The 23,824-nt window shown below is 45.7% G+C and overlaps 2 protein-coding genes across 7 annotated transcripts in view; one reads left to right on the forward strand and one right to left on the reverse strand.

Moving 5' to 3' along the window:
* Positions 1–6,753, forward strand: part of ZYG11A (zyg-11 family member A, cell cycle regulator) — a 60,087-nt gene extending 53,334 nt beyond the window's left edge. Inside the window, exon 14 of one of the 2 annotated variants that reach the window (XM_017961561.3) lies at positions 4,959–6,753. In XM_017961561.3, coding sequence (XP_017817050.1) covers positions 4,959–5,134 — 176 coding nt within the window. In that variant the 3' untranslated portion in view covers positions 5,135–6,753. The remainder of the gene's footprint in view (positions 1–4,958) is intronic. The other variant, XM_021941639.2, reaches the window with a different exon arrangement.
* A 1,640-nt stretch (positions 6,754–8,393) lies between these two features.
* The window catches only part of ECHDC2 (enoyl-CoA hydratase domain containing 2), a 30,595-nt gene continuing 15,164 nt past the window's right edge, over positions 8,394–23,824 (reverse strand). For 2 of the 5 annotated variants that reach the window (XM_031668847.1, XM_031668837.1), the window contains exons 4-10: positions 20,718–20,804; positions 19,400–19,492; positions 17,918–17,974; positions 17,531–17,718; positions 11,017–11,067; positions 9,601–9,648; positions 8,394–8,768 (exon numbers count right to left, since the gene is read on the reverse strand). In XM_031668847.1, coding sequence (XP_031524707.1) covers positions 8,691–8,768; positions 9,601–9,648; positions 11,017–11,067; positions 17,531–17,718; positions 17,918–17,974; positions 19,400–19,492; positions 20,718–20,804 — 602 coding nt within the window. In that variant the 3' untranslated portion in view covers positions 8,394–8,690. The remainder of the gene's footprint in view (positions 8,769–9,600; positions 9,649–11,016; positions 11,068–17,530; positions 17,719–17,917; positions 17,975–19,399; positions 19,493–20,717; positions 20,805–23,824) is intronic. The other 3 variants (XM_031668841.1, XM_031668849.1, XM_031668850.1) reach the window with 3 other exon arrangements.

A 23,824-nucleotide genomic window follows, 5' to 3' on the forward strand; every position in this document is an offset into this window, starting at 1 on the left:
TGCATGTTTTGCCATTTAAAATCCCTTTTGAGGCCAGGTGAGGTGTCTCCCAAAGTGCTGAGATTACAGCACTTTGGGAGGCCGAGGCAGGAGATCGCTTGCGGCCAGGAGTTTGAGACCAGCTGAAGCAACATAGCAAGACCCCACCTATGTTTTTTACATTAAAAAAAAAATTAGCCAGGTATGCGTGGCATGCACCTATAGTCGCAGCTACTCGTGAAGCCAAGGTGGAAGTACCCCTTAAGCTCAGCAGTTTGAGGCTGCAGTGATCTATGAGAGTGCCACTGTACTCTGTCTTAAAAAAATACAATCCCCTTTGAGAATTTCCCGTTGATATCTTTTGTTGAGAATTGGTATACAATTTTTCATTGTATTATAGGAGATATAAGCTATTATTTTATAACAGGAAACCCAAGAAACAACTTTTAGAATTAAAAGTTTAGCTTGTTGACTAGCTGTAAAGCAAGTGTATAAAAACCAATGGTTTTATAATGCCAGCAAAAATCAGAAAATATAATTAAGGGAAAGTATACCACCACCCACATTATTAACAAAAACATAAAATATTTTAAAATGCCTTTAACAAGTAATGAGACATATGCAGAAAACTATGAGATAATTTAAAAGCCTGAAATAATTATAAGAGCATTCCATTTTCTAAGATGGAATGACCTATTAGACATATAGATGTCATTTCCTTTCAGTTTATTAATGTAATATAATTCAAATGAATAGGTAGGAGATGGAGGATCTGAAAATTATTCTAAAGTTTATCTGACAGAATCAACAGGAAAGAACAAAGAAAAATGTTTGTTTGTTTGTTTGTTTGTTTGTTTGTTTCTGAGACAGAATTTCACTCTTGTTGCCCAGGCTGGAGTGCAGTGGTGCTATCTTGGCTCACTGCAACCTCTGCCTCCTGGGTTGAAGCAATTCTCCTGCCTCAGCCTCTCAAGTAGAGCTGGGATAACAGGTGCCTACCACCACACCTGGCTAATTTTTATATTTTTGTTAGAGATGGAGTTTCACCATGTTCGCCAGGCTGGTCTCGAACTCCAGACCTCAGGTGATCTGCCCGCCTCGGCCTCCCAAAGTGTTGGAATTACAGGCGTGAGCCACCGTGCCTGGCCAGAAAAATGTTTTTTATGGGCTCAGACTGGTGGCTCGCACTTGTAATCCCAGCACTTTGGGAGGCCAAGACAGGAGGATCACTTGTGCAGGAGTTCAAGGCCACAGTAAGCCATGATCATGCAACTGCCTACTTCCAGCCTGGGGAACAGAGCAAGACTCCTGTCTCTAAGATAAGAAAGAAGGAAAGAAATGTGGTTTTTAGGAGCTTGCCTGTAGACTTCTCTTAACATTGTAAAATGGTGCCATGAGTGGTTCTGACATATGAATAGATAGCAGATGACTGGATCAGAATAGCCCTGAAACAGACTCAGACAGTTATAACAGGAGAAACTAACTACAACTGGAATTCAGTTGAGTACTTATTATGTGCCAGGCAATGTTGTAAGCACTTCATGAATAAATCATTTAATCTTCACAACAATTAGAAGGGTAAGCATCTTATTTTATTTTTAAAATTTATTTTATTTTATTTTATTTTCATTTTATTTATTTTATTTTTGAGACAGGGTCTCACTTCATTGCCCAGGCTGAAGTGCAATGGCTTGATCACAGCTCACTGCAGTCTCAGCTCAGGTGATGCTGTCACCTCAGCCTCCCAAATAGCTGGGACTACGGGTGTACACCACCATGCCTGGGGTTCTCCCCCAAAACAGCAACCCTTACGGTATTTTTATCAGCATCATGTTAGAGTTATAAGTCAACCTAAAGAGAATTCCCATCTCTATGACAAATGAGTATTTCTTTAGAAAAATGTATTTAGTTTTTTTTTCTTTTAAATTAAAAAAAAAAAACAACACTTCAAAACAAAAAGCGACAGGGTCTTGCTATGTTGCACTGGCTGGTTGTGAACTCCTGGGCTTGAGTGATCCTCCTACCTCAGCCTCCCAAAGTGCTGGGATTACAGGCATGAGCCACCACGTCCAGCCACAAATGAGTATTTCTGTCCAAGAACATGACTAATCAATATATTTCATTTCTACCTTGTTTTCATATCCTTAAAGATAGTTTAGCTGTTACTGTTTTACAGTCAAGGCTTATTTCAATTTGCTAAATACAATTTTCTTTTTTTTTTGAGGCGGAGTCTTGCTCTGTCACCCAGGCTGGAGTGCAGTGGCGCAATCTCAGCTCACTGCAAGCTCTGCCTCCCGGGTTCACGCCATTCTCCTGCCTCAGCCTCCTGAGTAGCTGGGACTACAGGTGCCCACCAACATGCCTGGCTAAATTTTTTTGTATTTTTAGTAGAGGTGGGGTTTCACCGTGTTAGCCAGGATGGTCTCCGTCTCCTGACCTCATGATCCGCCCACCTCAGCCTCCCAAAGTGCTGGGATTACAGGCATGAGCCACCACGCCTGGCCTCAATTTGCTAAATACCATTTTCTTTGCTCATCCTGCTTTCTTTTTTTTTTTTTTTAACCCCCACCACTCCTTTTCTGGATTCAGATTTCGATGGTGTATTACTGACAAAATCTGTCACCCCACCCCTATTCTTACTCTTAAATAATAATATAACTGGGTGTAGAATTCCAGATAGTTACTTTATTTTAGCATTTGGGAGAAAAAATATTTTTAGTTTTCTTTTTTTTTTTTTGAGACAGAGTCTCTGTCGCCCAGACTGGAGTGCAGTGGTGGGATCTCTGCCTCACATGTTCAAGGGATTCTCCTGCCTCAGCCTCTTGAGTAGCTGGGACTACAGGCATGCACCACCACACCCAGCTAATTTTTTATTTTTTTTTAGTAGAGACGGGGTTTCACCATGTTGGCCATTCTGGGTCTCAAACTCCTGACCTCAGATGTTCGCCTCAGCCTCCCAGAGTGCTGGGATTACAGGCATGAGCCATGACGCCTGGCCATTTTTATTATTTTCTATTGCTGTTGGGGTCTACTGTCAGCCTAATTATCATTTCTTGATAGGTAATTTTTTTTTCTTTCTTTTTTTTTTTAAACAGGGTCTCACTCTATTGCCCAGGCTGGAATGCAGTGGCACAGTCACAGCTCACTGCAGCTTCAACCTCCTGGGCTCAGGTGACTCTCCCACTTCAGCCTCCTGAATAGCTGGGACTATGTAGCATCACACCCAGCTAATTTTTTTATTTTTTTGTACAGACATGGTCTCACTACATTGCCTTGATCCTCCTGCCCAGGCATCCTAAAGCACTGGGATTACAGGAATGAACCACTATGTCTGGCCTATTTCTCTTTAACTGGGTCTAAATCTTTTTCTTTTATTTCTTTCTTTTTTTTTTTTTTTTTTTGAGGACAGGTTCACTCTTGTTGCCCAGGCACAGGTGTAGTGGCATGATCTCGGCTCACTGCAACCTCTGCCTCCTGCAGGTTCAAGTGACTCTCCTGCCTCAGCCCTCTCCTGGTAGCTGGGATTACAGAGGCCCCACCATATGCCGTCTACTTTTGTATTTTTTAGTAGAGGCCGGGGACTTTACCAAATGTCGTGAGCTGATTATCAGAGCTCTGACCTCAGGCGATTCACCCACCTCAGCCTCCCAAAGTGCTGGGATTACAGGCGTGAGCCACTGCACCCGGCCAACTGGGTCTGAATCTGCGCTTGGACTAAGTCTTTAATTTCAGTGATACATTTTTAAATGTCTGAATGTTTTATTTGCTTCTTTCTCAGATATTCCTGTTTTTTTCTTCTTTAAAAGTAATTATTTTGTAGTCTTTATCTGATCTTATTATGTGTGTTATGTTGAGTGGGGCATGATTTTTGGTTGTGAAATCGCTTTATCAGGCTTGTTTTCTGAGAATTCATTTGGAGCTACAGTTGTGTCCCTATTGGCGGTTGTATTCCTTCTGTGAGAATGTCAGAGGTTTCCCTAGGCTTGTGCTAGATTTTTTATATTAATTTCTCAGCAACATTCAGGTAGTGTAAATTCAAACCTTATTACCCACTTGGGATTGTGATCATGAGAAGATTTCTCCTCTCCTACTCTCGTATACCCCTACAGCCCCATCTAGGACAGAGATGCTTCAGTATCTTATCCCTTCTCTTATCTAGCCCTTTGTGGGTCTACTTTTATGTATGGATTTTGCCTCCAACTCTGCAAGCTGAAATTTAAATGCCTTGATTACTAAGACCACCAGTTTCTTTCTGCCGCAGGCTTAGCTGCAGGTTAGCTTACACTAGCTGAAGTGCTCTTTGTTTCCAGCTCCTGGAACATTCCTTTAGTTTGTACATTCATCTATGCATTAAAACATTTATGAATTATATTTTATTTAACATCTGGTGTTTTCAACATCATTTAACTAGGATTAAAGATGTTTGGGCCAGGCGCAGTGGCTCACGCCTGTAATCCCAACACTTTGGGAGGCCGAGGCGGGTGGATCACCTGAGGTCAGGAGTTCAACACCAGCCTGACTAACATGGTGAAACTCATCTCTATCAAAAATACAAAAAAAATTAGCCAGGTGTGGTGGCACATGCCTATAATCTCAGCTACTTGGGAGGCTGAGGCAGGAGAATTGCTTGAGCCTGGGAGGTGGAGGTTGCAGTGAACTGAGATTGCGCCACTACACTCCAGCCTGGGCAACAAGAGTAAAACTCTGTCTCAAAAAAAAAAAAAAAAAAAAAAAATGCTTGAAGATAGAGTTTTCTGGAAGTAAACATACCAAAATGAGCAACTCTTATCTCATACAAGCCAAGCATTATTTAAGTTTTGACGTACTGCTTTAGAATTGATTGACTCATTTTATCTGTTAATTCCTAGACCAAAGCATTTAAACCTTTGTATTCTTTCTTCAGCAAGGTGAATGTGGTGACATGGGAATATTTAAAATGCCAGTTGTCCATGGAGTGTCTCTGCTTGATTTTCTTTCAGCCAGCAAATACTGCAAAATGTTAGTTGAAGAAGAAGGATTGCAGCTTTTGTGTGATATCCAAGAGCACAGTGAGGCAACTCCCCAAGCACAGCAGATTGCAGCCTCCATTCTGAACGACTTCAGAATGCATTTCATGAATTATCAGAGGCCCACTCTGTGTCAAATGCCCTTCTGAACCTAAGGGACTAAGAGGTCTGCACTCTTCCTCAGTGTCCGGTGTTCTGTCCTGGCAGTAATTGCACATCAGTTGTCATTGGAGTTTGTGAGTTGGCTGTCTCATTGGCCTTTGATTGTTGATTTTATATATGTTACAAAAGGTTGGATTTGTATGATAGCCATAATCCCAAGTCAGGTTGGACTCATTCTGCAGCCTTTCAGCAGCAATTTTGAAGACTCAAACTGTGGACTCTGGGAAGACCTGGGAGCTTGTGTTGGAACAGCTATGCCAGTTACTTTTCTCTAGCCCTGGACAATTTTTTCACTTTGGGAGCTTGTCATGGGAGCAGGACCTGTTCCCCTAGAAGAGAAAAGAAAGACCTACAGGGAGACTTTGATATTTATATTAAATTTCCTTAGTTGTTATCGTCATGTGAAGCTATGAGAAAAGCGTGGGAAGCATATGCTTGACAATGTGGTGTTTAGAAGGCAGAACCCCTGTTGGAGAGGGGGAAAAAGAATTTATTTATTTATTTATCTGTGGCCGGGTGTGGTGGCTCACGCCTGTAATCCCAGCACTTTGGGAGGCCTAGGCGGGTGGATTGTCTGACTTCAGGAGTTCACGATCAGCCTTGCCAACATAGCGAAACTCCATCTCTACCAAAAAATACAAAAACTAGCTGGGTGTGGTGGTGTGCACCTTTACTCCTAGCTACTTGGAGGCTGAGGTAGGAGGACTACTTGAGCCCAGGAGGCAGAGGTTGCAGTAAGCCGAGATTGCACCACTGCACTCCATCCTGGATGACAGAGTGAGACCTCATGTCAAAAGAATAGAGGGGTGGAGGAAAGAGAAATATATTCTTTTACTTTTTTGTGTGTGTGTGTGTGACGGAGTCTCACTGTGTCGCCCGAGCTGGAGTGCAGTGGTTCTATCTCGGCTCACTACAACCTCTGCCTCCCAGGTTCCAGCAATTTTCCTGCCTCAGCCTCCTGAGTAGCTGGGACTACAGGCACATGCCATCACGTCCAGCTAATTTTTACATTTTTTAGTAGAGACGGGGTTTCACCGTATTCGTCAGGCTGGTCTCGAACTCCTGACCTCGTGATCTGCCCTTCTTGGCTTCCCCAAGTGCTGGGATTACAGGTGTGAGTCACTGCACCTGGCCTTTTTTTTTTTTTTTTTTTTTTTTGCAATTTTGGGTGTCTATCTTTGGCATGTTTCCTGTTATGTGAACATGACATGCTGTGTATGTGAGTGAGCTTGTAGGGCATGGTGGGACTTCGGCATTTGCAGGCAGTGTTTAGATGAAAGATTGTATGTAATGATAAATCTGAATCCCTCCATTTTATTTGGGTGGGACCATGACCAAAACTGGCAGAAAAGGAAAGGCCAGAAAGAGATTTTGCCAAAGAGTTCACCGAGTTTTCTTACCCAGCATGAAGCTTTTCTGAAACCAGCTTCAACTACAGTATAAACTGTATCAGAAGCTTGTTTCACAAGCCCTGCGGAGCTGCTTTGAGGAATAGAGTGTGAATTCCTTCCTCGCCTTATTGTTGACTGTTAATGAACATGTTTTGTCATTTATCTGTTTAAGTTTTTCAGAAAATAAAAGTAAGGTTTTGTTGATTAGCACATTTTAAGACTAGATTTTTGTGCTTTTAGCTGGCTTGGTTCAGATTCTTAACTAGAGTACCATGTACTCTAGTTCCTCGAATGAGGAAGAAGCTTATTCTTATTCTAAACCATGTTCCAAACTATTACCAGAGTCCAACCAGATAAGCAGAATTTGTAACCTTACTTCCTTCCATAGTCCTTAAACTGTACTGTATTTTTTCACACTCTTGCATGATTCCAAAAGGGTATCTTCCTGACCTGGGTTCCAGCACTTCAGAACATTGTTATCAGATGCTAGCTTATGCTGATGTGAGGATGTGTTATGGGAACCAGTGTGTTAAGTCCAGTTCTGTACAAGACATCCCTTCAAGTTCTGTGTCATTCACAACAATCCTCATGGGTAGGTGAGTTTTATTTTCCTCACTTAACAGATGAGAAAAAGGAAGTTCAGTAAGGTGGTGAGTTTCCTGGGTTGTCATAGCTGGTGTGGTTTGTGCTGACTGTAAAGGCCTGGGCTCTCCTGTGTTACTCTTCCTTCCAGGATGCAAGCATAACCCTGGGAGCACATTTGTATTTTGCAGAAATCGGCAATGTTATTTACATTGTATCCATGCCCATGGTTTAATGACTCTAGGCCAGGCCCAGGCTCAGCTTAGCCAGAGCTCAGATCCAGTTGGAGGATGACTGCAAGGCCATAGCTTAAGATGTAGCCTTGGTACCAGAGGAGGGAGGGGTACTGGGACCAGTATGGTTATGTATCAGCCTGCTCTTGGTTTTCTAAGTGTATCAACCTCTTCCTCACCTTTGCTCATGCTGTGTCAAACTTCCTCTTCTGTCCTTGAAATGTTCCTTAATCCTTCAGGCTTCAATTCCAGTGTTACTTGCCCATTTCCTGATCCTCCCTTCTTTCCATTAGAGTTAGTTGCCCCCTTCTTCTCAGTGCTCCTAACTGCTATGAAAGAGTCTCCTGGAGGCTAGGTGTAGTGGCACACACCTGTAATCCCAGCACTTTTGGAGGCCTAGGTGGGTGAATTGCTTGAGCCTAGTAGTTCAAGACCAGCCTGGGTGACATGGCGAAATCCTGTCTCTACAAAAAATACAAAAATTAGCTGGGCATGGTGGTATACGCCTATAGTCCCAGCTACTCCAGAGGCTGAGGTGGGAGGATCACTTGAGCCTGGGAAGTGGAGGCTTCAGTGAGCTGAGATCACACCACTGCGCTCCAGCCTGGATCCTGGGTGGCAGAGTGAGACCCTGTCTCAAAAAATAAAAAGATTTTTCTGCCACTCTATAGTTTACAAAGGGTTTCACAGTGATGATTTCATTTGGTTCTCACAAAAACACTGTAAGTTAACAATTAAAATGTATTTATTGACTATGAAGTGTTTTTATTTTGCTAAATCTTCATAAGTTTTGTTTTGTGGGTGAGGAAGCTGAGGCCCCGAGCGTTTAAACAATTTGTCCGAGGTTATACAGCAAGTAACTGGCAGAGACTGGGATCTGCAGTTTGACTCCTGACACATGTTCAACCAATGTCAGAGTTTATTACCTCTGTTGTCCACAGGAAGAAACTAGGGGTACCTTAAAATCTTTTGACAGCTCTAGTGAGTGAGTGCCTGATAACTGAGAGAGGTCAGGGGCTGAGAGCCAATGAGACCAAGACTCAGAGAGATCTAATTTAATTCTTTATCATTCAAGTAGAGAGACAGGCATTTTCCAAAGCAAACCCAACCCTCGTGATTATTTCTAGCCAGGGTGAAGCTAAGGAAGGCAGCAGTAGGTGGTAGGATCAGCACCTTGGTTCTAGGCATCACGCCAGTCATTTTATCTCCATCATCATCCTTGTGAAGAAACGGAAGCCTGGAGAGGTGAAATAATGAAGGCAGTCCGGCCACAAATCTTCCTTCTGGATCCTGCTCTTCAGGGCATGCATCTCCCAAGCTGAAGGTTAAAGTGGGGGTCATTCACCAACAAATGTGGGGGGCCGCTTCTCCCTGAAGGCTGCCATGCCCTCTAGCCGGTCCCGGGTTGGAATGTTCTGCAGCAAGGTACAAAATATTAGTTTTGGGGGAGCAGGGCCGGAGGCCCAGAAAGAGTTGCTTAAGCTTGTCCAGCCCATGACAAAGCCAGGGTCCAAGTGTTTCCATTGTCTCTGGACTCTGGTCTTGAGGCATGCAAAGGTGTAAGCCTCCGTGGCTGCTTTGTCTCCTGGGGAAGACAGGCCAGCCTTTGTATCTCTGCACCCCATCGGCATTAGCCTCCCCTTGCACACTGCTTTCATGCTTTCATGCCTCCAGAGAGCTCACTGCCTTCTGCAGTGTCTGACGTGAGGCTGCTCAGTAGAGAAGAAAAATTCTTTACAGTAAGAAATATGGCTTTGAATCCAGGTTCACACTAGTTTCTCCAAGTCCCAGCACCCCTTAGGAGTATTTTGGGTATCTGTTAACCTGGAGATTAGCATTTTTTACTCACCCATGAGTAAGAGATTTAAGAGGTCAGTCCCAAGTGTACACCCTTACATTGAACACAGCTTGCAGGCTACAACCAAGCCCTTGACCTCCCAACTCCAGCCTGGCCTTTACAGTGGCAACTGATACAGAGGCAAAAGAAGTGCTTCTTCCTCTTAAGGACCTGTGTTCTGTGATTCTCGGCATTAAGTGGGCAGGATGTACCCCAATACATTAGATGGCTGAGGGAAAAGTCCCAGAGAGAAGCACTGTAGCTCTCCTCAAGCCACTCCAGGTCACTTATGCGGGAGGATGGATGCGGTCAGACTGTGTTGAGAGGAACCTTCTAAATTGGTCATGTATTATACAAAGTCCCTCCAGCCTGGCCCAGCCTATGTTAACAAGCAGGCATGGGCTACATACCTGGGCATAGCACATCCCTTCAATGGCCATCCCAGATGCAATGTCCACCTGCAAGAAAGAAGTGCTCCCTGGATTGGTCTGACCTTGTCCATCTTCACCCACACTGGAAGCCAGCCCACCCTGTTACCTACAGACATCTATGTGAGCAGAGATAGCTATGAGAAGGAATTCCCTTCCTAGAGAAGGAACACCATGACTGTGACAAAACAGTGCTGGGAGAAACCAGACAGACTGAGACATTTTGCCAGAGGAGTTCAGTGTTCCTCCTTCCCATCTGGCTGCCTCACCATGCTTCCTGTCACCCCTGTTAATTCCTGGACCTTTATGACCTCGCCCCTGGCAATTGCTCCAGCCTCTAGGGCTCACTGACTGGCACTTAAAAGCCTCGTTCTAAGAGAAGTACCGTGTGCGTGAACTTAATTTTCACAGCAAGGATTAGTGTCCCTATTCTACAGCTGAGAAACCTGAGGCATAGAAAGGTGAAATAGTTTGTTGAAGTTCACAACAGTATGTGGAAGAGCAGGTCTTTGAACCCAGACAGCCCAGTGCCAGTGCTTCGAACTTGCACACAGTCCTCTTCCCTCACTCTCATCTGGTCGAGCTGCTTGCTTATCCTCCTCTGTGCCTTTGCTCATACTTTTCCTCTGGAATTCTTATCCTTCCCACAGTCCAACTGTAGAAAACATTCTTTAACCCAGCACTGCCCAGTATGGTAGCCACTAGCCACATGTGGCTGTCAAGCACTTGAACTGTGATTAGTGGGAAGGAGAAATTGAGCATTTTACTTTTAATTTAAAAGCCACACGTGGCTATCATAATGGACCACAAAGCTCTAACCTCTCTGGGGGTGTCAGCATGGTGCCATTATCCTAGATTTGTGTCTCTAGCTGCCCCCTCCCATCTTGGGGGCAGTGACCATGTTTAACTCATCTATCTGTATCCCAATTGCCAGCTTTGGTCTGGATTCAGTATGTGATGAGTGAATGGATGGGTGAGTTGAGGTGGGCAGATGGATCAGCCACACCCAAGGCATCACCCCAAGCCCTGCCCTGAGGCCACATTACTGACTGCCAGCACAAACCTTGCCGCATGGACTGGGAGCCACACGGACCCGGGTTCTTCCTACTCACTTCCTCTGAGACCTTGGGCAAGTCATTTACCCCTTCTGAACCTCAATCTCCTCCTCTCTCCAAGGGAGAAAGATGAGGATAGAATGTAAACAATAATATCATCTGGCCAAACTTCCAGTTTGCAGATGGTTAAACTGGGGTAGAGAGCGAGGTCAAAGTCTGTTAGAAGAGTCCACTTCCTGAGTTCTTTCCAGCTGTGCTGTCAGTCTGTCTGAGCTCTGAAAGCACTGCGTCCCAGCCATGACCAACTTCAGTGGCCCCAAGTCCCAACCCAAAATGCTCTCACCTCCATTCCTCGGTCAATGGCTACTTTGCCCAGCCGCACAGCAATGGGGGCCTGGGGAAAAGCAAAGTCTTGGTTGAGGAGGGGCTCAAGGCTGATAGTTGCAGGTCTGAGGTGCACAGCTTTGTTTTGAAGGAGGGAGGCAGATGTCTGGGTCTAGTTCCAGCCATTCTACTGACACGTAGTTTCTTTAGCGTTAGTCCTATAACCTGTTAGCTGAGGTTCTTTTTCCATCATGAAATAAGCCAGCCTCTGACCCTGAACACCTGGGTTTCAGGTGTCCTTCCAACATGCACAACATAACTAGTTTATAAAGTGCTTTCCTCCCCACGGACTCATCTAATGGTGCTACCCACACTTCCAGCTGGTGTCATCACTGATCACCCATTTTACAGCTGGGAGATTGCAGTGCAGGGAAGTGAAGCACTTGGCTGTGTTTATCCAATCATTGGTGAGACTTGGATTGGACTCCCAGCCAGCTTTCCCACTTCCTCAACCTCATTTCAGCAAATGCCAGCCTCTGTGGTAAGCAGGTTTTACGCCAGCAGAGTGAAACAAAGTCAGGGTTAGGAGCTTGGGCTTTCCAGTCGACAGGGCTGAGGTGAAATCCTGGTCTGCTGGGCGGTGCAGGGGTGGGGGTGGGTGCATTTTAATACAGCCACAGAGAAGCAACAGTGTCTGCTTTGTCACTGGCCTTGGTTCCACACCAGCCCTAGCACTCCAGTCTCAGCCCCACTTCCAGGCAAGGAGGAATTACTCCCTACATCATATTATTTGAAGTGTTTAAAACTTGCTCAGGAAAAGTCAATTTTTAAAGTATATTAGCATAAAAACTATAAATGAAAAAGCTAGCTACATAAAAATGAAGAACTTCCAATTGGGAAAAACACCGTGAATAAAAGACAAAAGTAAAAAACTGGGAAAAACGGCTGGGTGCGGTGGCTCACGCCTGTAATCCCAACACTTTCGGAGGCCAAGGCGGGTGGATCACTTGAGGTCAGGAGTTTGAGACCAGCCTGGCCAACATGGCGAAACCCCATGTCTAATAAAAATACAAAAATTAGCTGGGTATAGTGGTGGGCCCCTGTAATCCCAGCTATATGGGAGGCTGAGGCGGGATGCTTAAACCCGCGAGGCAGAGGCTGCAGTGAGCTGAGATCGGGCCACTGCACTTCAGCATGGGTGACAGAGTGAGACTCTGTCTAGAAAAAAAAAAAAACAACTGGGAAAAAGAATTATGCTTATGACAGATGAATGTCCTTGATTTACAAACATGTTAGTATAAAGTAATTTTTAAACCATTTACAAAAGCGTATATAAAGGTCCTTCACCGGAAAAGAAATATGAACATGAAGGATGTCCAGCAGCTACATGCTTGAACGGCAAAACAGTGAGGTACTGTGCCCTTTCACCTCAGACCAGCAAATACTAAAATAGCAATAGGCCTACTACTGCCGAGACTGGGGAAACCAGTATTTACATACATTATTGATAGAAAAGTAAAAGAGTATGCCTCAGGAGAGCAATTTGGCAAAAACTGGAAAAATGCTGGTGTGCATGCTCTCTCAGAGCTGTGGCTCCTGTAGGCACTTTTATATTAACTCCACCTGTCTTGTGGTAGCAAAAAGATAGGAACAACAGAAAGGTTTAGTGTTGGGGTACTGGTTAAATGTACCCTTAAAAAGGGTAGGGAAGAATAGAAAACAAAACCTTTGTTTCATTTTATTTATTTATTTATTTTTTATTATTATTATTTTTTTGGAGACGGAGTCTCGCTCTGTCGCCCAGGCTGGAGTGCAGTGGCCGGATCTCAGCTCACTGCAAGCTCCGCCTCCCGGGTTCCCGCCATTCTCCTGCCTCAGCCTCCTGAGTAGCTGGGACTACAGACTCCCGCCACCTCGCCCGGCTAGTTTTTTGTATTTTTTAGTAGAGACGGGGTTTCACCATGTTAGCCAGGATGGTCTCGATCTCCTGACCTCGTGATCCGCCCGTCTCGGCCTCCCAAAGTGCTGGGATTACAGGCTTGAGCCACCGCGCCCGGCTGTTTCGTTTTATAAATGAAGGTTTATAAATGTTTTGTTATATAAAATGAAGGTTTTGTTTTCTATTCTTCCATGTGTGAATTCTTTACTATGCATATTTAAAATTTGTTAGAACCAGATTAGCCTCGAAAGATATTTCTTGTCCTCTAAGTCATTAAAAGGAATTAATTTAAATATGTAAGCATATGTGCATAATACACGTCCTTCCATATGCAGTGGAAATTTCTGGAAGAGTATGGAAGCTTAATAGTGATGATCTGGGGGGAGAGAGGGATTGGGGAATGAAGGGCTGTTTGGGTTGGCTTGTGACTGAAGGGTTACTGGGATATGGGACTTCCACTTTTAAAACTGGGATAGCCACAGGTAAACCAGGACTAGCCTTTGATTTTTACCTTATGCCCTTCTTACTCCTCTGTTCTTTTAGATTTGCTTGCCATATGGATGATTATTTAGGTAACTACCCAATAAAGTAATCTTAGCCAGGTGCTGTGGCTCACGCCTGTAATCACAGGGCTTTGAGAGGCTGAGGCAGAGGATTGCTTGAGCCCAAAGAGTTTGAGACCAGCTTGGGCATCACCGTGAGATCCCATCTCTACAAAAAATAAAAAATTAGCTGGGCGTGGTGACTTGCACCTGTAGTCTCAGCTACTCAGGAGGCTTAGGTGGAAGGATCACTTGAGCCTGGGAGGTCAATGCTCCAGTGAGCTGTGATCATGCCACTGTGCTCCAGCCTGGGCAAAAAAAAAAAAAAAAAGTACCTTTTAATTAAAGAAAGTTAAAAATAGTATGTACATGTGTTTGTGAGGGAAAACAGCCACATTCTAGCCAAGTCAGTAGCTTGCACCTGTAGTCCCAGCTATTCAGAGGCTGAGGTGGAAGGATGGCTCGAGCCCAGGGCTTCAAGGCTGCAGTGAGCTATGATCGTGCTACTGCACTCCAGCCTGGGCAACAGAGCAAGATCCTGTCTCTAAAAAGAAAATTATAAAACACAGCCGAATCCATTTCTCAAAGTGTAATGTGTATTTACTATTTAAGAAAGAAATCTGATGCAAACTGAGGATATTGACAGTTTTTTTCTGGGCTGAGAAAACTCTGGAACCATTTGCTACCCTATCAGAGTGATTTGTCCACTAGATGGTGGCCATCTACACTATCCCTGGCTCCCACCTATCTGGAAACCTTTATTCTGAGCACCCAGTAACATAGGTGGAAGTTGAAGTTTCGTTTTTCAGGTTGACCCAGAAGGTCTCAACTGTGGGATTACTCACGCCAGGACTTGTTTTTGGTAGACTGGTGTTTTGGTATACAAAGCTACTTTTAAGTACTGAAAATATCAGTAATTATATAGTACCATTATTTCAGTATATTTGGAAATCTGAATTGTTTTGTGATTGTTATTTAGTTAATGCAAAAAGACAAACCCTATAGTCTACAGGTCTAGGTGTGAAAGCTGCAATCAGCCACTCCCTTGAGTGACCCAGAGTTCTGTATTAGTTCAGAGACTTTCTAACCAAGTGTAATAGAAACCTGACAGCATTAATATTGTCTAGGCAACAGCATCAGACTCTTCATTTATATATGATGAAACTTAAAAAAATAAAAAAGACAAATGCTTTCAAAAAGCTATAGTCCCTGACCCCCAAATTAAAGAAGATCTGTTTTAAGAAGTATTAGGATTATTTACATTTAAGAGACAGGAAAGAAAGGATTTTTGTTCAAAATTATACTATTTTATTAACAATCTTGCTCTGTCAATTGGGCTGGAGTGCAGTGGTACGATCTCGGCTCACTGCAACCTTCACCTGCCGGACTCAAGTGATTCTCATGCCTCAGCCTCCTGAGTAGCTGTAATTACAGGCATGAGCCATCTTGCCCAGCTAAATTTTATAATTTTAGTAAAGACGGGGTTTTGCCATGTTGGCCAGGCTGGTCTCAAACTCCTGGCATCAAGTGACCCGCCTGTCTTGACCTCCTAAAGTGCTGGGATTACAGCAATGAGCCACTGTGCCCAGCTTCTTTTCTTTTTTAATACAAGTGAGGTCTCACTATGTTGCCCAGGCTGGTCTAGAACCCCTGGTCTCAAGCAATCCTCCTGCCTCAGCCTCCCAAAGTGCTGGGATTATAGGCTTGAGCCACCATGCCAAGCCAAAATGGTTACTTTTGTATGATTAATTCAATATACGTCAATATTAAAATGATGTATGGTTAACTTTGTTTTGTGATATGTTTGTAAATGTTTATATTTGAAATGCATTAAATATTTAGTTTCAGTTTTTAAAATTTTGTACATATTTTACTTTTTTTTTTTTTTTATTCTGAGACAGAGTCTCACTCTGTCGCCCAGGCTAGGGTGCAGTGGCACGATCTCAGCTCACTGTAACCTCCGCCTCCTGAGTTCAAGTGATTCTCCTGTCTCAGCCTCCCAAATAGCTGGGACTACAGGCACATGCCACCATGCCCGGCTAATTTTTGTATTTTTAGTAGAGACGGGGTTTCACCATGTTGGCCAGGCTGGTCTCGAACTCCTGACCTCAGGTGATCCACCTGCCTCAGCCTCCCAAAGTGTTGGGATTACAGGGTGAGCTACCACACCTAGCTTACTCTCTTAAAATACCTTTTTTATATTGCATTCTGTATTGTGCAAAATAAATGCCAAAATACCAGTGTTGTTTTTTTTCTAATACTGCAATCACTCTTTGTGATCTTGATGAGCAAGTCACTGAACTTTTATGGGTTTTCTCACAAATAAAATGGGGATAATCAACTCAACTGGATTGTTCTAAGAGTTGAGACACTGTATTAAGGCACCTAGCATTGTAGGCTAAGACAAATTTATTATAAATTAGTCTAACCTAGCTCCATTTCAGCCACTTTTAACCTTTTTTTTTTTTTTTTTTTTTTTTTGAGGCGGAGTCTCACTCTCAAGGCGGCTCACTGCAAGCTCCGCCTCCCGGGTTCCCGCCATTCTCCTGCCTCAGCCTCCCGAGTAGCTGGGACTACAGGTGCCGCCACCACGCCCGGCTAGTTTTTTGTATTTTTAGTAGAGACGGGGTTTCACCGTGTTAGCCAGGATGGTCTCGATCTCCTGACCTCGTGATCCGCCCGTCTCGGCCTCCCAAAGTGCTGGGATTACAGGCTTGAGCCACCGCGCCCAGCCACAGCCACTTTTAATCTTTATGGAAATTTGGGATTTCCTCTACTCAACCCCCTCTATCCTGGGTCCCCTTAGAGTTGGGAGAAGCCAGCAGACCCTCACAGGGCCTTGGAGACCCCAGACAGCCAGATCCCAGATATCCCTGCTGAGGGCTTTGGGCCCTCAGCTGGTAGGGTTGTGCCTGGGCAGAGCCTAACCTGCTCCCTAGTGAGCATGGTACCTTTTTGGGGTACCATGCTGAGAGGTTATTATTTGAGGATTTTTTAATTTTTTTCTTTTATTTCAATAGATTTTAGGGAACAGGTGGCTTTTGGTTACATGGATAAGTTCTTTAGTGGTATTTCTAAGATTTTGGTACACTGTACCCAATGTGTAGTCTTTTATCCCTCACCCCTTCCCATGCTATTTGAGGATTTCTTTAATGAAGGTGTTTTTTTGGTTGTTTTTTTGCTTTTTGTTTGTTTTTAGCAATGGGATTTCACTTTGGCCAGGCTGGAAGTGCAGTGGTATGACCAGCTTACACAGAGCTGCAGTAGCAGCTTTAAATTCATGGGTTCAAGCAACGCTTTTTCCCAAATAACTGGTATTACACTACCACATCTGGCTAAAAAATGAATCCTGGCCAGGCACGGTGGTTCATGCTTGTAATTCTAACACTTTGGGGGGCTGAGGCGGGAGGATCACTTGAGTCCAGGAGTTTAAAACTGCAGTGAGCCATGATTGCACCTCTGCACTCCAGCCTCGATGACAGAGTGAGACCCTGTCTCTTCAAAAAAAAAAAAAGCTTAATACATGTCCTGCATGTTGTATTTCAAGAATATCTCCAGCAGGCAGTATGGTAGGAAATATGGGTTGGAAGTTCTGCATCCATTTTAGAATCTTGCTTTTCAGTCTTTGGGGTTTAAGGCTGTGCTATACAGTATAGTAGCCACAAGCCACATGTGGCTATTAGCATTTGAAATGTGGCTAGTGTGAATGAGGAACTACACTCATTTTCTCTAATTTAAATCATTTGACTAGTGGCTCCCATACTGGATAAGCACAAGTATAGACCATTTATCTCATCTCAGAATGGTCTACTGGACAGTGTTACATTCGGAGGGCTTTCAAGCCCATTTGGTTCCAGTCCTTTGGAATTCCATTTACATTACATTTTAATTCAGAATTAAAATTTGACTTGTGTTTACTGGATCGTTAAACTCTGAAGAAGGCTAATCATATGTCTCTGGGTGAATGGAAGTGCAGCCCAAGGGGCACCCTGCCCGACACTTGCCTCCCCCATGACTCCTGCCCTCCCTGCGGTGCTGAGCTGTCACCACACCTGGGGCAGGATCTCCTGGGCCAGTGCTCGTGCCCGGTGGTAGGCGGCGTCACCCTCCTCGTTCTGGGCCACAGCGTGATTCACCAGCCCCAGTGCGTGGGCCTCTGTTCCACTAAGTCGTCGGCCCGTGAAGATGAGCTCCTTCGCCAGGGCCACCCCCAGACAGCGTGGCAGCCTCTGAGTCCCTCCTGCCAGGATGGAGGGGGCAGGGTGTGAATCAGCATGGGAAGTGGGAACCCAGAGAAGGCCCAGGCTGGGACTCAGCCAAGACTTCTCAGAGGAGCAGAGTTCAGATAGGAGGGCAGAGCCCGGAACAGAGGGCAAAAAAGGAAAGCAGCGAAGGACCCTGATGGGGTAGATTTGGGCAGGTGCTGTAGTTCCAATTACCTGCCCCCGGGAGGAGCCCTCGTGTGGTCTCAATCAGTCCCATGATGGCCGAGGAAGCTGCTCAGATAGAACAGAGTGAGGCCTCCCTCCCCCATCCGGTCCCTCGGTGCTAATCCCTGGGACCGCACCTGCCTCTGCTCTCTACTCGCCCCTCTAGCCACTTCCCCCATGGTCTGGCCAAAGCCAGGACTCTCCAGACTATGCCTTTGAAAGAGCCCTAGCCCAGAAGTCAGGAGCCCAGGCCCTTATCTCACCACACCCCTTTGGTGGAGTTGTATCACCAGCAAGTCTCTCACCCTTCCCAAGCTTCAAAGGTGGAAGAAAGATGGCTGGCCCTCTTCTGTCTGCTTCAGAGAGCTGCTAAAGATCACGCAAGGTACGACGCTGGGAGCAGAGAGTTCCCAGGAGTGCCCCATACCGATTTGTGGATTACTATTAATAGGTTCTCTGGCTTAGCCCTGGCCTGACCTAGAGTGTCAGTGACTCCTGCTCCTGCTACGGTTGTCTCTCCCAGCTTTGTCACAGCCTGAAATTGCCCTGACTGTTCCAGTCTGTGTCCTCCTGAGTTTTTGCTTCCTTCCTTCAAGAAACTTGCCTTGACTGACGCACGCCCCCAGGTCTATCTCCTTTTCTGAATTCCCTCAGCATGGGCCATGTGAACGTGGGCAGAAGGGAGTGGGTTTTACATGGACTCCCTCGTAGTCTTCCCCAAACCATGTGAGTCAATCGCCTGAACATGGGCATGTGAAAAGCAGAGTTGGGGCTAGACCAGCCTGGTATTTTGGTGCCTGGACACCTGGTCAGTTCCTTCTCTTTGATCTGCATTGTGTAGACAGAAGCAACTTTCATGCCTGGAGTTACACGTTTTTACATGTCTCCTGGGGTGGCAGGAGAGAGCAGGTTGGGGGAGAAGAGAGGACATTCAGACTTTGCCTAACTGCATCCAAGAAGGCTGCTCCTAATCACCAGGTCAGTCACCTGAAAAAATGATCCAGTTATCTTCTTTGTCCCCTCCCACTCTTCAAACAAAGCTCAATTGCTCAGAACAAGTAATGCAAATTTGGCTGGTGCCAGTATTCCTGCCCAGGCACCTTTGTGATGAACTCAGCCATTGACAAACTATCCCTGGGGCTCACCTGTTTCTGAAACATGGCAGATAAGTCTGACTTGGACAGAATGGGAGGATTGGACATTGCTCTTTGACCTCCTTGGCTCCTAAGAGCAATTGCTCTGAGGTTGGTCAAATATTCCCAAAATGAAGGAAACAGGTTCTGACAGGTCACAGATACTACAGCAGTTAGTGGCTGTACCAGGAGGGGAAGCAGCTTCTGCCTGAGCACCCTCTGTGCCCTGCCTTGCCTTAGTTTTGCTTTTGGTTTGAAGCCAAGAACAGTGGCTGACTGCAGAGTGCCCAGACTCACCCTGTTGCACTCACCCCCAACTCCCTAGCCCCACCCTCTGCCCCCAGTCCTGGCCCAGTACCTGCCACTCGGAGGTCACAGGCCAGGGCAAGCTCCAGGCCTCCGCCCAAGGCAAACCCATCCATAGCCGCAATGGTGGGTGCAGGGAAGGCTGCTGTGGAGAGGAAGAAGGGCTCAGCCTGCGAGGCACTGGTGGGACCAGGACAGAGACTCAAGGCTGGGGAAGGGAAAGCTGGTTGGGACAGAGGCCTCAGTGGACCCAGGTCTAGGGACATTACATGGAGCCTCAGCCAGATTATCTTATTATTTATTTGTTTAATTTTTTTTTGGTACGGAGTCTTGCTCTGTCACCTAGGCTGGAGTGCAGTAGCGCGATCTTGGCTCACTGCAACCTCTGCCTCCCAGGTTCAAGCGATTCTCCTGCCTCAGTCTCCTGAGTAGCTGGGATTACAGAGGTGCGCCACCACACCCGGCTAATTTTGTTTGTTTGTTTGTTTTTAGTAGAGACAGGGTTTCATCATGTTGGCCAGGCTGGTCTTGAACTCCTGACCTCGTGATCCGCCAGCCTCGGCCTCCCAAAGTGCTGGGATTACAGGCGTGAGCCACTGTGCCTGGCCTCTTTTTTTTTTTTTGAGATGGAGTCTTGCTGTTGTCGCCCAGGCTGGAGTGCAGTGGCACAATCTCAGCTCACTGCGACCTCTGCTTCCCGCAGCCAGGTTATCTTAGAAGCCAATTTTCCCTTTAGGGAAAGTTATGGAATCAGCCAGGGAACAGGAATGGGAGGATGGGCTGGATGATGCCTGTGTAGGCCTAATCTGCTGGCCTCCCTGGCACCTGCCTTTCTGTGTGCCAAGCCCTGTGCTGGGTCCTAGGAACTGGGAACACAGAATGAATCAGACATAGCCCTTGTTCCCATGGGGCTCAGTCTCATGGGGAAGACGAAGTGTATCAGGCATTAGTGACCCAGGATCATCAGTGCTCCAATAAAAGGAAGCTCGGAGGGTGGGTTGGGAAGGCTTCCTGGAGGAGGAGATACTCGGGGGCTTGAAGGATGAGTAAAAGTTCAAGTAACCAAGAAGGGGTATCCCAGGCAAAGGGAACAGCAGTTGTCAAAGCCTGAAAGCATGCTTGGGGAAACTGACTTGCTTTGGAATGGCCAGGCTTGAACCCTGAGGGTAGACGCAAAAGCTGAAGAGCCAGAGCTCCTTCTCTGGGAGAATTGCCCTCTGTCATCCTCCCCCAACCCCCTGGGAGAGGCATCTGTCTTCCCACAGAACTCCCAACAGAAAGAAGACTCTCCTTAGATGCTGGTGGGGTGGCGGGGCTGTCATCGGCAGGGACCCCAAACCCCCTCCTCCACCCCACACCCAGATCCTCACCGATGTCATTCATCAGGCCCCGGAGTCGCTGGACAAACACCCCCACCTCTGCTTCACTCATCTGTTCCCGCTCCTTCAGGTCTGCACCTGCAGATGGCAAGGGGTTGGTACCAGCCGTCAGGAAAATGGCACTTTACGGAATCCCAGGCGGTTAAAGGATCCAGCAAAGAAGACCTGAGGACAGGCAGCCAGCGAGGAAGGAGAAACACCAGGAACCCGGGCAAGGAAGTCAAGGGAAAAGAGCAGCATCAAACGAGGGTGTGACAGCAGAAAGGTGTACTGGACTCCATCAAAACAGAAACCTTCTGTGCATCAGAGGACACTATCAACAGAATACAAAGACAACCCACAGAAATGGCTGGGTGCAGTGGCTCATGCTTGCAATCTTAGCACTTTGGGAGGCCAAGGCAGGTACATCATCTGAGGTCAATAGTTCAAGACCAACATGGTGAAACCCTGTCTCCACTAAAAATACAAAAATCAGCCGGGCATGGTGGCAGACACCTATAATCCCAGCTACTCAGGTGGCAGTCAGGAGAATCACTTGAACCCAGGAGGTGAAGGCTGCAGTGAGCCAAGATCGCGCCAACTGCACTCCAGCCTGGGTGACCAGAGAGACTCCGTCTCAAAAAATAAAAAAGAAAAGACAACACACAGAATGGAAGAAAATATGTGTAAATCATATATCTGATAAAGGATTAATATCTAGGATATATAAAGAACACCTCCAACTCAACAACAAAACAATCCAATTCAAAAATGGGCAAAGGGCCAGGCACAGTGGCTCACACCTGTAATCCCGGCACTTTGGGAGGCCGAGGTGGGCACATCACCTGAGATCATGAGTTCGAGACCAGCCTGGCCAACATGGTGAAACTGTGTCTACTAAAAATACAAAAATTAGCCAGGTGTGGTGGTGGGCACCTATAATCCCAGCTACTAGGGAGGCTGAGGCTGAGGCAGGAGAATCGCGTGAGCCCGGGAGGCGGAGGTTGCAGTGAGCCAAGATCATGCCACTGCGCTCCAGCCTGGGCAACAGTCTCAAAAAAAAAAAAAAGGAAAAAGGACTTGAATAGACATTTCTCCAGAGGAGATATACAGATGGTCAATATGCACTTGAAAAGTTGCTCAATATCATCGTCATTAGAAAAATGCAAACCAAAACCACAATGAGATATTACCTCACATCTATTAGAATGGCTTTCAAAACAAACAAAAAGTTGGCATGGATGTGGAGACATGGAACCCTGGTGCATTGCTGGTGGGTTCCAAAAAGTTAAACAGAATTACCATACAATTCTAGTCCTAAGTATATACCCAAAAGAGTTGAAAGCAAGGACTCAAACAGATACAGTCTCTCCTTATCCGTAGGGGACTGGTTCCGGGACTCCCTCAGATACCAAAATCCACAGATGCTTAAGCCCCGTGTATAAAATATTGTAGTATTTGCAATATGACCTATGCTCATGTATCCTCCTGTATACTCTAAGCCAGGGGTGTTCAATCTTTTGGCTTTCCTAGGCCACATTGCAAGAATTGTCTTGGGCTACACATAAAATACACTAACGATAACTGATGAGCTAAAAAAAAAAAACCACCAAAAAAACTCATGTCTTAAGAAAGTTTACAATTTTTTTTTTTTTTTTGAGAAGGAGTATCGCTTTGTTACCCAGGCTGGAGTGCAGTGGCGCGATCTCGGCTCACTGCAAGCTCCGCCTCCCGGGTCACGCCATTCTCCTGCCTCAGCCTCCCGAGTAGCTGGGATTACAGGCGCGCACCACCATGCCCGGCTAATTTTTTGTATTTTTAGTAGAGATGGGGTTTCACTGTGTTAGCCAGGATGGTCTCGATCTCCTGACCTCGTGATCCGCCCGCCTCAGCCTCCCAAAGTGCTGGGATTACAGGCGTGAGCCACCGTGCCCGGCGAAAGTTTACAAATTTGTGTTGGGCCACATTAAAGGCCGTCTTGGGCCACATGTGGCCCAGAGGCCAAGGGTTGGACAAGCTTGCTCTAAATCATCTCTAGATTACTTTTAATACCTAATACAATGTAAATACTATGTAAACTGTTGTACTGTGTTGTTTTTATCTGTATTATTTTTTATTGTTGCATTGTTATTTTTGTTATTAACATCTTCAATCTGAGGTTGGCTGAGTCTATGGGTGCGGAACCCGCAGATGCAGAGGGCTGACGGTACTTGTACACCAATGTTCTTGGGGACATTCTTTGTAGTGGCCAAAGGTGAAAACAACCCAAGTATCTATCAACAGATGATTGGGTAAACAAAATGTGATATATACACAGTAGAATGCTACTCATTACAATAGAATGTTACTCCGTAAAAAGGAATGGAGTTCTGACATTTGCCATAACTTGGAGGAACCTTGAGGACATGTTAAGTAAAATAAGCCAGACACCAAAAAACAAATACGATATGATTCTACTGGTATGAGGTATTTAGAATAGATAAATTCATAAAGACTAAGTCCCACAGAGGTTACCTGGGCTGGAGGGGAAGGGGGAAGGAGTCACTGTCTGAACAGGCTGAGTTTGTTTGGTATGATAAAGAACTTCTGGGAGTGGATAGCGGTGACATTGCACAATATTGTGAATGTACTTAATGCCACTCTGAATTGTACACTTAAAAACAGTTAAAATGGTCAATTTTGTGTTATTTATATTTCACCACAATTTCTTACAGAAGCGGGCACAGGACGCAGCGGCATGCAGGTGGGCAAGCGCCTTGGCAGGAAGAGTGACCGTGGTGAGGTGCTCCAAGGCCAGATGCAGGGGTGAGCAGGAGTAGGGGGTAAATAGACTCTTCCAGTCCTAGGCTACAGGAAGTCAGAGCTGGGAAAGCCTTTGGAAGTCTTTGATCAGTTCCAGCCCTTCTGTGAGAGATGGGGAAACTGAGGCTCAGAGAGGGGCAGGAACTAGCCCAGGAATTCTAGAGCTAGTTGAGGCAGACCTGACCCTCATGCAGCCCCTTCCTTCTCTGTGCTTAGCTGGGAGAGTGACGAGCGAAGCTAATGGGGGAGAGCAGGTGTGACGTGACCTTCACAGAGGTCAGAGATGGAGCCAAAGGAAGAGGCCAGGGTAGGGTAAA

Source organism: Papio anubis, chromosome 1, assembly GCF_008728515.1.
Source record: "Papio anubis isolate 15944 chromosome 1, Panubis1.0, whole genome shotgun sequence".
Lineage (NCBI taxonomy): Eukaryota > Metazoa > Chordata > Mammalia > Primates > Cercopithecidae > Papio > Papio anubis.